We start from the raw sequence: 13,006 nt of genomic DNA, 5'->3' as shown, positions 1-13,006 counted from the left end.
GATGAAGTCAGCCGCTCAAAAGTCAAAACCGGGTGACACGGTAGGATCGATCACCCGTACTCAACGAGGAAAGATCTTCTAGTTGAGTAAGCTGCAGGTAATGGGGAAGGAAACCGAGTTGGCTATTTCACAAAGAAATTGGACTGTCATCATCCAAAGGAGATTCCGGAGATATTTATTCTCTGTCTTTAGAGCAACGCAGATAGATTCGCTAGCTGTTGTGTTCATCTCGGATTTCCTTTTAAGTAATTCAACCATTACGTCATAACAGCAGCTTTCTACATCTTTTAGAAATCAGTGTAGTCCTTGCGTATTTTCAAAAATTGGGATCTCTGATGTGTCTGCATATGATCTCTCAATTAGTCCATACAAATGTTAAACTAAAGGGCTAGCGTGGTATAATGCAAACTTAACTTAAACACATCGAATTTTCAATATAGGGCCTATGTAAAATAGAGTAGGTTTAGACATACCCAACTTTTTGTTTCAATGAAAACTCTTGATATATGAACCCGCCTGCATTAAGTATTAATATTCGGACAAGTGCGTGGACCTGCACTAGTACTGTTAGTATTAAGTAAGATCCAGGACATGTGGGGATTCAAATCGTTCACCTAATGGACCGCAAGATGAACATGAAATTCCTATGTCAGATGAAATTCCTATGCTCGAAGTGGTGAGGCTGGGCTCGGAGATATGACTTGACTGGCCATGCCCAAGCCCACTCAGACATATTTAAATCTCTAACAAACGAAGTTGAGCTTAACGGGCCAAGTTCCCATTTGGGTCGGTCTTGATGGGTCGAAACTTGAAACCCAAACTATCTTATGAAGATGAGCAAATGTGCAAATGTTTCATCCGAGGCAGGTCCAGTAGTTGTTATTGACAGAACCTCCAGAACTACTCATGTAGACTCAGACCTGAGCAGATTTTTAAACTGCTTCGTTTATCGGAGTCAACCCCAAATATAAAATAGGGTAATGATAAACCTCTGGGGGGGTCAATTAACCAATTTAGGAAATACCCCCAGGCTCAGCAAGTTACAACGTGATCCCCGGCCAAAAGAAGTTGGTCGCAAGACTGACAACTTCATTGGCCAAATTCGACGATTCAGTGGCAGCGCGATAAAAACCAGGGATTACTTGCCTCCTCACGTAAAAAACCACTGCATTTCCAAATCCGGGAGCTCATAATAAACTGTTTTTTTTTTCCCTTATAAGTCTATATTAGCGAGTGTTCTTTCAAAATTGAATCATTGAGAAAACGATGTTGTTAGATTCATAAATTATACAAGGACAACAAGTATAAAATTTTGCGGGCTATCTCTTCAATTAATGTTGGATATTGCCGGTAAACTACCTTGTTAAATTGTTTTGGTCATCTTTGATGACGTGGGGTAAACTAGGACAAGCTCTCCATGACCATTCACCCTTTCAAAAACAAGGATTAATTTGCTGGTTGTCCTTAGCCATGTTAATTTAACATCAACATCCGATGAGACTCTCCAAATTTAATTGAGGAATTGGCCTGCAAAATGTTATAGTTGTCCTTTTACAATACATTATTTAAGTAATTACCAATTTCTCAATCATACTACCTACAACCAATTTTTAAAAGGCAATTGTTTATTCTTGTAAGGTAGGGGAAAAAATTCCTGTTAGGTTACTCAACTCATTAACTTTGGTCGGCCATCTCAATCTTCGTTCAAGATTCTTTACTTCACTTGTGAAAGGGATCGTTATTGGGATTTTTATTTGGTACACTAGGGATGTAAAAAAATCATAGCAAGATTCAAGTGCTAATATGTCTGCGTTTTTTTAATCCTGATAAATAAATTCATTCCAATAACATGCGAGAGTTTTTCATTTCAGGACAATTTAGGAAAAAAAACATACCTTATATAAATCCACAAATAAATACTTTGTTATTGTAATGCAATTTTGAGTTGCCTATCTCCATGTGAAGTTTTGTTTCAAGAAATGTGAATGGAGTTTGTAAAGAAAAAGATATATAAGTGGTCATTGTATCAAAGCAAGGTATGATTCTCGTTTTTGTTTTCTTATTAAGAGAAGTTCGATATAATATGCATAAATGACAGTTAGACAATTGCAAGAAGTTTCCATGCTCTTTCAAGGTTAACAACATTTCGGTACAAACAAGTGAAACGTCGGAAAACATTGAATTGGCTCAGCAAGATTACAACTAGTAATGATAATCTAATGCTGGTATTGCATAAGTACATAAATAAATAAAGGTAGTCCCCCTATCTTCAGAATTCCGACACATGATTTCGACATACACGGATCAATTTTAAAAATTTTCAAAACTGATAGGTCAAAATGTAAATATGTAAAAAATAACAAAAATAATAAAGGGAAAAGCAAAACAAAACCATGTCTTCTCTTCTCTTCTGATTCCCACTTCCCGTGACACACAATTCACCCCCCAAGTTTTTTTTTTTTTTCTTATCTTCCCACTAGTTTTGACACGAGAATCTAGAGCACGGATTGCTTGTTTTTTCTCCAAATTTTATGAATTTTTGGAATGGAGTTGAATTTGTTAAACTGAAAGAGTGAATGATATATTAACAAATGGTTGATTGATATCTTTTGTGTAAATTCATTTTGGGCTTTTTTTTTCATTATTTATTTATTTGTGAATTTCATGTATATATAAAAATATACATTTAATATATAACATCTCCTAACATGTCGGAATTCTCTATTTTTTTAAAAATGACGTGTCAATATGTCATGTCGTGTTGTGTCGCATATCATGTGTCAGTGTCGGTATCGGTACTACTTAAATGATAGGTGCAAGCATTACTGACAATTCATATGTTGTTAATAAAAAGTTGATAATGAGGACACAAAAGATTGTCTAGAGATTTATAGAGGTTCAACTTTATCCCTAAGCTTATATCCTCTTGGACCCTCAACATTGGTGAGCTTCCTCTAGTAATCTTTAAGTCAAGTTATAATTAGCATGTACTATTCCTATCAATTGATAGATCACACTATTAGGACACAAGTACTGTTATCATCCTTGTACACTTGCTTATAACTTAATTACAAAGCAACAAGAACACTACACAAAGAACTTTTAGACAAACAAATGTACGATATTATTAGAAGGAAAGAATGTCGAAAATCGTTAGTAAATCTCCACTTTTCCGTCCAACCCTTGAGCTTCTTTAATCCTTTTTATGTAGAGATCTTCAATCCACCTTTACAATCAAGACTCATTTACTAAGATTTTGTCATTGATTATAATCTCTTTTGAAAAGTGTATAATTGACTGTAATAATGCTTGGGATTAGGTGGTGTGATCTACAAGTTCCGAGAAAAACAACAAGGGTTACGCTGTAACTACTCAAAGATTAACTAGTGAACTCAAGTCTGTTGGTGGCTTTTAATATGAGAGAGTAGACATAAGCTTGATATAAGCCAAATCACTATAAAGATCTACATGCATGATCTTTTATCACTTTACTCATTCCTTTACTTGTCTGATATAAGCAATACACTTGATATTATCAGCTTACTCTTGTATATATTAGTATGTTCCTACTTATATTAAACTTAACAAGTCAACAAACAATTATCAAATTTTGTGAATCAATCTATACACCCTATAGGTTGTCTTTAGCCATAACACGAAGTGCACCTCTTATATGATGTCTTTTTCTTTTTCAATAATTACTGATATCCCCATTGCAATATCGATCCTCAATTTTGTTCATTTCATTTAATGGTGACATCAGTAGAGACATTGTCACATAGATTGCCGCTATAGCCACAATAGTCTTCTGTTGTGACATTGTCCTACCGCGACAACAACCTCTAATCTCGACGACCAGCCTCCTGTCACATAATATGCATAGCAATTATGACAACACGCAATAGCAACATATAAGCAACCATGTAAACTCTGCTGATTCTCTCTTCAGCACACCAACCGCTTTGCGATTTATCATTTGGATCTTTAGTCCAAACTCAAAATGACTTCTTCTATTCACCTTGAGTTTGAGAGGGGTGTGTTAGACATATTTAGGATATATTTCCCTTGATTTACCATATATTTCGTGATATTGCATATATCTAGAAGATTTTCCACATTATGCATATCTTTGATTGATATATTATCTTAAATAGTCATATAATAAACCCTATAAATAGGATCATATAATCTTTATTATAACATACGGAAATATACAAATATTACACGATTCTCTTTTCCGCAGTATTTCCTGACCGTCTCTTCACTAAATTAACTTCTTCCTGGGCCTCTCTTTAGAATTGAACCCCATTCTCCAGGAAGTCCGTGGTCTTGCCAAGTAGGTAGTTCACTGCAATTCTGCCATGCTCTGTTTGGCATATGTTAGGGAAATCCCTTATGATGTTTTGAAGATGACAAAATAAATCAAAGGCTACTAACATGTTTGATGGTTGAGTAATAGACCATGCGGATAATAGAACATGTAGAGGATATTATCAAAGTCTCGAAGACCGGACTCGAGACTCAAAGTCCGAAGACTGTCGACTCAAGATTCAAAGTCTGAAGACGACTCTATGCTTGAAGCCGAACCGGGTACAGACTCGATTGTAAAGTCTACGCATTTCAGATTGTAAAGTCTAAAGACCCAGGTTGTAAAGTCTCAAGACTCATATCGTAAAGTCTCAAGACTCGACTTTACATCCAGATTCGATGAATCGTAACTCAAGCCCAATCATACAACGGCTAGTGATCTGGTTTGGATTCCACATCAAGATTGATTTGATTGATTCAATCTAATTGATTGACGATTGGATCTTGAAGACAAGAACTTTCTACACGAAGAAGCTTTACTTATGGAAACCAAGATTTCGTTTGTATGGGCGATCGGAATCAATTTGGGATTTTACCTTTGTCACTCAACGGCTACCAAATCTTCTAGATACAGAGCTGTCCAATGGGTATATTGGAAGACGATTCTCCGGGATACTGTCCAACGGGTAGTTTGGAAGTGGAGGAGTATTTAAGGAGATCATGGACCGATGAGCAAGTAAGAGACGGAGCGTAGAATTTATAATTCCAAAGTCTAAGCGACTTTAGATCATATACTTGTCTCTTGAGAGCTTAAACGTTTGTAATCATGAGAGAAATACCAAGAGAGTGACTTAGTGAGATAGTGTGATCTACTAAGTATTTGCACTCGGAGTTGTAATCTCTTGTTGATTGCATAGTGGAATCCAGCCAAGAAGGCTGTTATCGTGGGAGAGTGGACGTAGGCTTGGATTAAGCCGAACCACTATAAATTTCTGTGTTCTTATTCTCTTCCCTAACTCCTTTATTTTGTTCATACTAGCACTCTCAATTGGTATCAGAGCTTGTGTACTCACGTTATTTGAAGTGTTTTACTTCAGAGTAAAAGATCCATGGCTAGTATGTTGGCACCAGGACTTATGGAAGGGCAAAGCAACACAAGGCCACCATATTTCGATGGAAGAAAATACAAGCAGAATGGCCAGAAAAGAACAATGAAAGAAGATGATGTGCAAAGAAATATATGCTTGACGACACATTTAGAATCTGAGTCTGACTCGAGACATAGACTCGAATCAAAGTCTCGATTCGAATCGACTCGAAATCCGATGAGGAAATCAGGGGAGAAATCGAATCCAAAAGAAAAGGAAAAGAATCGTGATCACCTCAAAAAGGCAACAAATTGAGGGGGAGCTTTGATCAATTATGGAAAAATCTTTTTTGATTGATCGTGATCTTATTATGGATGGAAGGAAAGGTAATTGTGTCATAATTTATTCTACAAAATCCGGTTAGTGCATCTCTTATTACCTTTTGTCATTAACAAATCTCATATTGATATTATCATTTTATTATGACAAAAATGGTACGTGAATTTTATGATGCATCCGTGATTTTTATTGAATATTTACTGATATAATCGAAGTGAGCTATATTGCATATCTTTAATATTCGATAAAAGCTGATTTTTCGAAATTGTGATTCATGCAAGATATTGTTATCATTCTCTACGTGAATCCATTATCGCTTTTTGATTATGACAAAAAGGGGAGAAGATATGAATATGCATATGTGCTGATTGGTTGATATTATTTATTGCATAATATTGAGCTGCAATTATTTTCTATCTTCTGATATCCTTTGATTTAAATTTTTAAATCTGCATATTCAGAGATTGTTTTGTCATCATCAAAAAGGGGGAGATTGTTAGGGAAATCCCTTATGATGTTTTGAAGATGACAAAATAAATCAAAGGCTACTAACATGTTTGATGGTTGAGTAATAGACCATGCAGATAATAGAACATGTAGAGGATATTATCAAAGTCCGAAGACTGCCCGGACTCGAGACTCAAAGTCTCAAGACTGTCGACTCAAGATTCAAAGTCCGAAGACGGACTCTATCTTGAAGCTGAACTGGGGTACGACTCAGATTGTAAAGTCTGAGACTCAGATTGTAAAGTCTAAAGACCCAGGTTGTAAAGTCTCAAGACTCATATCGTAAAGTCTCAAGACTCGACTTTACATCCAGATTCGATGAATCGTAACTCAAGCCCAATCATACAACGGCTAGTGATCTGGTTTGGATTCCACATCAAGATTGATTTGATTGATTCAATCTAATTGATTGACGATTGGATCTTGAAGACAAGAACTTTCTACACGAAGAAGCTTTACTTATGGAAACCAAGATTTCGTTTGTATGGGCGATCGGAATCAATTTGGGATTTTACCTTTGTCACTCAACGGCTACCAAATCTTCTAGATACAGAGCTGTCCAATGGGTATATTGGAAGACGATTCTCCGGGATACTGTCCAACGGGTAGTTTGGAAGTGGAGGAGTATTTAAGGAGATCATGGACCGATGAGCAAGTAAGAGACGGAGCGTAGAATTTATAATTCCAAAGTCTAAGCGACTTTAGATCATATACTTGTCTCTTGAGAGCTTAAACGTTTGTAATCATGAGAGAAATACCAAGAGAGTGACTTAGTGAGATAGTGTGATCTACTAAGTATTTGCACTCGGAGTTGTAATCTCTTGTTGATTGCATAGTGGAATCCAGCCAAGAAGGCTGTTATCGTGGGAGAGTGGACGTAGGCTTGGATTAAGCCGAACCACTATAAATTTCTGTGTTCTTATTCTCTTCCCTAACTCCTTTATTTTGTTCATACTAGCACTCTCAGCATATACGGAAGTTCGGTGAATACACTTGCTGACATTCTCTGACATGGTGCTTGCATCGGCTGGGGGTTTGGAATGGAAATGGTCAAGCTTGTGATGTCTAGTCATTTCACCCGTTAATGGCTGTTTGCTCCTGATGCACTCCCGCTTAGCAAGTTGAAAAACATTACGGTCTTTGTCTTGACGGAGTTGAAAATGACCATGATTGATATCTTTTAGTATGCTTACATGCTACTTAATTTGCTTGTTTCCTTTACTAAGATAACTACTCTGTGAATATTTATTAAATTTAAGTTTAACAATTCAAAGGAAACGATAGGAAACTTAATTAATTTCCAATCCCCTCTTGTTTTATATCTTGAAAACTTCTCGGAAACTTCTGCTATGGTTTTTAATATAAAAAAATCCGTCACCTTCGCAGAAGCTTAGGCAAGAAGGAAGTCGGTGGTATTCACCTAGCAATTTCTGTGCAACTTCTTGTTGGAGTTAGCGCTGTCATGAAAGTGTAAGAAGATCAAGTGACTTATTACTGAGAAACTGGTAATCTCCATTATTGCCGAAAAAGGTGGCATTAGCTTTAAAAATAGAGGGGCATCAACAGATGTCTTGATAGTATTAAATTGATGGCACCCTTCTAGGTAAGTTAAAGTTGTAATGGGTGTGTCATGCAGGATCGATTCGGACAATGAGAGGCGGCAAAAGCTCCTCCACTGAGCTCTATTATCCGTAGAGATCTGAAGGAAATAACTTACTAGTTAGGATCCAAAATCCTCAGTCTGACTCATCGTGGGGACATCACTATGCAGCAGCACCAGCTCTCAAAGTCTACTTCATTTGTAATTGGTCCTTCTATTTATTAGGCACCAACCAATAGGAGATTGCAGATAGTTACTACTTTGTTTCTGCAAGAAAAGGTGGAAATTTGTGTGGTCATTCTATTAACTGTGTGGTGGATTGGATAGGATTGTAAGTGAACATGCCGTCGAATCCCTCCTCAAGTGTGACTTCCAAAATGTGCTGTCTACACCAGAACAACGATCATTATTGGAAGGTTAAACAATATATTTTGCAAGCTTCTACTTGCCACTATATATATATATATATATGTTGAATGAACTTAGTAACACCTTTTTTACAATATCAAGCAAACTTTTGGACTTGATGAAAACTTTTAAGTCAATGATGAATGAATTATCAAATAAAATCAGAATCTAAGTACTGGATTTTAATTGTTAACAGTATTTAGTGTTGAAAATAACAATAGGAAGTTGTTTGTTGATAATTTTAATGTATAGTTGAATATTATTAATATCTTACAAAACGTAGGATAATGACAATTATTACAGATTCTAGTGATGTATTTGGCAATTTTCTACTTGCCGTCATTTATATTTTCCTTTGAATGAATTAAGTAGCTCCTCCTTTACTTACCATACTAAGTAAATTTTTCACTTTACTAATTCTTTTAAGCCAATGCAAATTAAAGCTATCAAACGAGCTTAATCTTATTAAAAACTGAATTTTCAATTTTTAAGACTTAATTCAAAAATGAAAGATGCCCTAAATGCATTGAAAACCTTAGTTTTGGGTACTTGCTGTTATCAAACACACCTTTTGTAGTTAGGATTTTGTCAAGAAAAAAAAAAGTATTCAAGACACTTCTTAAGCAATTAAATAAGAGAACATTACACTTTTCAATGTACTGATTGCATTCGTGATATGTATAATTGACAATTTCCTCAGTAAGTATTTTTGACAAATGTCTTAGGGTGGAAGTGACTTGATACTCGGCACTTTCAAAGTGGCAAAAATATTTTAAGACACTACATGGATAGGCATCGAAAATTGGAGAGTCAAATTCGTAGTTCTCTCTATAGGATTAACTAACATAAAGAGCAGGCAGATGATGGTAGCTACAACCGAAAATGTAAGAACATTTTTATAATGTATTTATAGACATTACTAACTTCTTATGATGGCTCCTTGATGTCGTTTACAGACAGACTCGCAGTCACAGCTAACTTACAATACATTCACATTGACCAGTCATGAGTTACAAACATTTGGCAGGCTCAGTTATTCATTTATGCAGTACATTCACTTCCAACACGGTGGGTACTGATTGCTACTCGTACTCGTGCTTGGAACATGCACTGATCTGATCTCTCTGCAATGATCTCTCTGCACTGATCTCTCGATTAATTGGACATCCCAACCCTCGTCTTTCCAGTGCCCATAATATAATTGTGGAACATGCGCAACTTTCTGATAGTCATCATTGTGTCCGCCTAGCACAAGCTTCTTGACGAGCTCATCTGGCATATCGAAAATCTTCAGCACTTCCAGCTTTTTCAGATATTCAATACCTGATGGAAGCTTCTCTAGTAACTTGCAACGCTGAATGATAAACATCTCAAGATAAGGCATTGCTCCCTTCTCCACTTCAACGGACATGAGTTCATCAAATTGATCAAGAGCCAGAGTCTTTAGCTTCTTAAAGGATTCTGCTTTGAAGCACAATGAGCTTCCTTCGTAAACCTGAAGCAACTCGAGATGCACAAGATTTGGCAGATTTTCGAGAGGCACAAGAGGGTCATTTTTTAGGCGACTGCACCTCAGGTTCAATTTCATCAGGCTACTGAGAGAGGGTAGCCAGTGTGGTAAAGCCCCCAAGCGTCCTCTCAAGTAGATTCTCTCAAGGAATGGAGGTGGACTCAAGACGTGTTGCAGATCAATAACCTCATCATCATCAACAGAAGCTACAGAAATTGCTCGAAGCCTGGTTAGTTTGGAGATTGACAAGCACAAATCCCTTCCATCTTCTTTTCTTAATTTCAGAATGGCCAATCTATCCAGTTGTGTCAACATTCCAAGCTCTCTTATCACACTGCTGTTACTTTCGTCATCTGCCTCTAAATAGCAGAGCTTTTGAAGGGATTGCAAAGCCCCTATTCCCCTAAGGGCCTTGAAGCCAAACTTGAAGGATGAATAGGACACATTCTTGTAGCGATAAACAAGGAGATGACGAAGCCGTTGGAGTTTCAAGATCTCAACAGGCAATTCGGTGACATTTGTTTGTTTAAGGTCTAGAGTCTCCAAGTTTTGAAGTTTCCCAATGGAGCGTGGAATCGTACTCACCTCAGTGGACCTGAAACTTAGATATCTCAGACAACACCAATCAGCAACTTGAGCAGGGAACCTTGTTAAAGGAGCCGCTTGCATATCCAAAACATTGAGCAGTTTTACATCACAAGCTAAAACTGAGTTCATTAATGATTTCTCTACCCCAAACAAATATAAAGAGCGAAGTTGAGACAAGGACCAGTTCCGTGGCAGAGTTTGCAGAGTGTTCTGTATTGACAGGCGACGGATTTTGTCTGGCCATTCATGATTTTCTTCTTTGGCTATTTCGGCAAAGCCCTGATCAGTCGACCTTGAAGTGATAATGTCCTGCAGCAAATCATGGATGCGGCAAGTCTTGACCCTTCCATCACTTTGTTTAGCAGCCACCTCTATCAAGCTTCTGTTCAACATCTCCATGAAGTAGTCCTTAGCAACTTCTTCGAGTGTCTTGCCTTCTTTCTTTTCAACAAATCCTTCTGCGATCCATAACCGAATCAGTCTCTGACATTTGATGCGGTGACCCTTGGGAAATAAACTTAAGTGCAAGAAACAGGATTTCAGGTAGTATGGCAGATCATTAAAGCTCAGCGAAAGAACTCTTTTCAAGTTTTTGAGTTTGTCGTTGCAGTCAATCTCAGTACGAAGACTGCGACGAACCAATTCCCACTCATAAATCCTCCGTTTGTCTTTCCCCGCCAGAACGCCACTGATGGCCACAATTGCGAGTGGTAGTCCTTCACACTTTTTCAAAATATACTCACATATCTCCTCCAGGGGGGAAGGGCATGAATTCCCCTGAAAAGTCTTCCGACAGAAAAGCTCCCATGACTGAGCGGGATCAAGTGGCTCCATGTTTTTAACCAGCCCGTTGAACTCCTTGCACGTGGTTGATGCGAGATCAGCATTCCGAGTCGTGATAATCACCCTGCTTCCCTGACAGTTGTTGGGCAAGGCATGCTTGACTGCATCCCATTCGTTTATGCACCAGGCGTCATCGAGGATGATCAGGTACCTCCTCCTCTGAAGCAGGTCCTTGATGATCGTCTTCAGCCAATGGCTATTCATAGTGTAGGCTCCTGGAGGCACCGGTGTCCTGATCACTTTCATGATCTGATCAAGCATGTCTGTGAGGAGCTCTTCGATCTTTGAGGACCCAGAGAGAGTGATCCAAGCATACGCCATGAAATGTTTCTTCACAGCGGGGTCTTCATAGACTTGCTTCACCAGAGTGGTTTTGCCCAACCCTCCCATTCCCACGATGGAGATGACCTCCCGCCCGAGAGCCCCCTCAAGTAACCGCCCGACCAGCTCATTCTTCGGCTGCTCAATGCCTACCAGGTCAGTTTCATCTACGAGAAGGGCATTGCCTCGGTGGTCCTGCCATGTGTTGTCTGCTCCAGTTGAGCTCGGATTTTGTTGAGCTCTGCTGAATTTGTGGCGCAGCCTCCGGTGCCCATTGCATATGCCCTTTACTTTGGAGTTTATGCGCTTTATTTCAGATGTGAGTCGGTACCGAGCCTTCAGGTTCTTGATGCAGCAAGACATCCTGCTGATGAGGCTGATGAAACCGACTCCATGATCATGTCTCAGGAGCAGAGAGAACTCATCGAGAGAGTCCTCCATGTCGTAGGCTGTGTTTCTCAACTGCTGCACCCACACTTTGACTTCATTGTCGCTTTCTTCTAGGGAATCTGCAACCCTGAGGAAGGCCCGGACTCGCTCCAATTCTCCTCTCACTGAGAGGGCTTCTTCTTGGGCTCCTGTCAGGACTTGCACCTCGTTCTCAACAAATTGTGCGAGCTTGTTGAGTAGGTAATTCACTGGGCTCTCTGCCATGCCTATAGTCTGGTGAGTGGTGATGAGGTTTTTTGGTTTATGTATTGCTGAAAGGCTTTAGACTGAGGTTGCAGAAGTTGAGGCTTGTCAGTGTCTAAACTCTTAAAACTGTTTTATCTTCAATGAATCTTGTATTTACAGCTGCTTTGTGTGGGATCCATGTCTGCTTAGCACATTGTACAAGTTTTGGTTTATTTTAGTGATATCCCTTTTGATTTTGCATGATCCTGTGGAATATTTATGCCTTTGACATCAATCTATATAATTTTCTAGTTTCATGTGGAAAAGTCTGCAAGTAGGTTTGGTACTTTATTCTTTTGCCGTTCCAGTTAATTCGAAGAAGCTAATTAAAATTTCTTAATTACCCGCAGAAATAACTTACTTCGCTGTCGAATATAATATAAGGTAAAATCATGGGAAGTTTCAAAGGAACTTCCATGTTTTTCTTTACTGGAGTAGATTCGTATCTGACTCCAAGAACATTTAATTCAGATGTGCTTGTCGTGAGTCAAATATCCAAATATATTTCAGCTACCGATTCCTGCCGGATCACAGCGTTATGTTGCGTTGCAAGGTAGAAGAGCTGATTTATGACTAAGATTGACAGACAAAAGTTTCAATCAATTCAGAATATCATTACAGTAAAAAGTTCACCGGAATCCAGACTTTAGCATCAGCGACCAGGATAATCCATCTGTGCCTGAACGGTCAAGTGAAATCTGCGGACTTATCACTGAGTATTGTAAACACCAAATTTACTTTTTGACGAGGCTACGTGAAGAAAATTCAAGCGACATCTCTTTGCTGGGAAGTAGAAGAATTCATCAACTAAAGTAAGGC

The 13,006-nt window shown here is 38.3% G+C and overlaps 1 protein-coding gene across 1 annotated transcript; it reads right to left on the bottom strand.

The window, feature by feature from the left end:
- Positions 1–9,304: 9,304 nt before the first annotated feature.
- Positions 9,305–12,166, bottom strand: LOC104444264 (disease resistance protein RPM1). The gene has a single exon (XM_010057913.3). It carries the CDS (start codon positions 12,164–12,166, stop codon positions 9,305–9,307), a length of 2,862 nt encoding a protein of 953 aa, XP_010056215.2.
- Between the last annotated feature and the right edge of the window lie 840 nt (positions 12,167–13,006).

Source organism: Eucalyptus grandis, chromosome 5 (genome assembly GCF_016545825.1).
Source record: "Eucalyptus grandis isolate ANBG69807.140 chromosome 5, ASM1654582v1, whole genome shotgun sequence".
NCBI classification, from domain to species: domain Eukaryota; kingdom Viridiplantae; phylum Streptophyta; class Magnoliopsida; order Myrtales; family Myrtaceae; genus Eucalyptus; species Eucalyptus grandis.
Note: the sequence above shows the minus strand (reverse complement) of the source record. Positions and strands in the feature narration are given on the sequence as shown.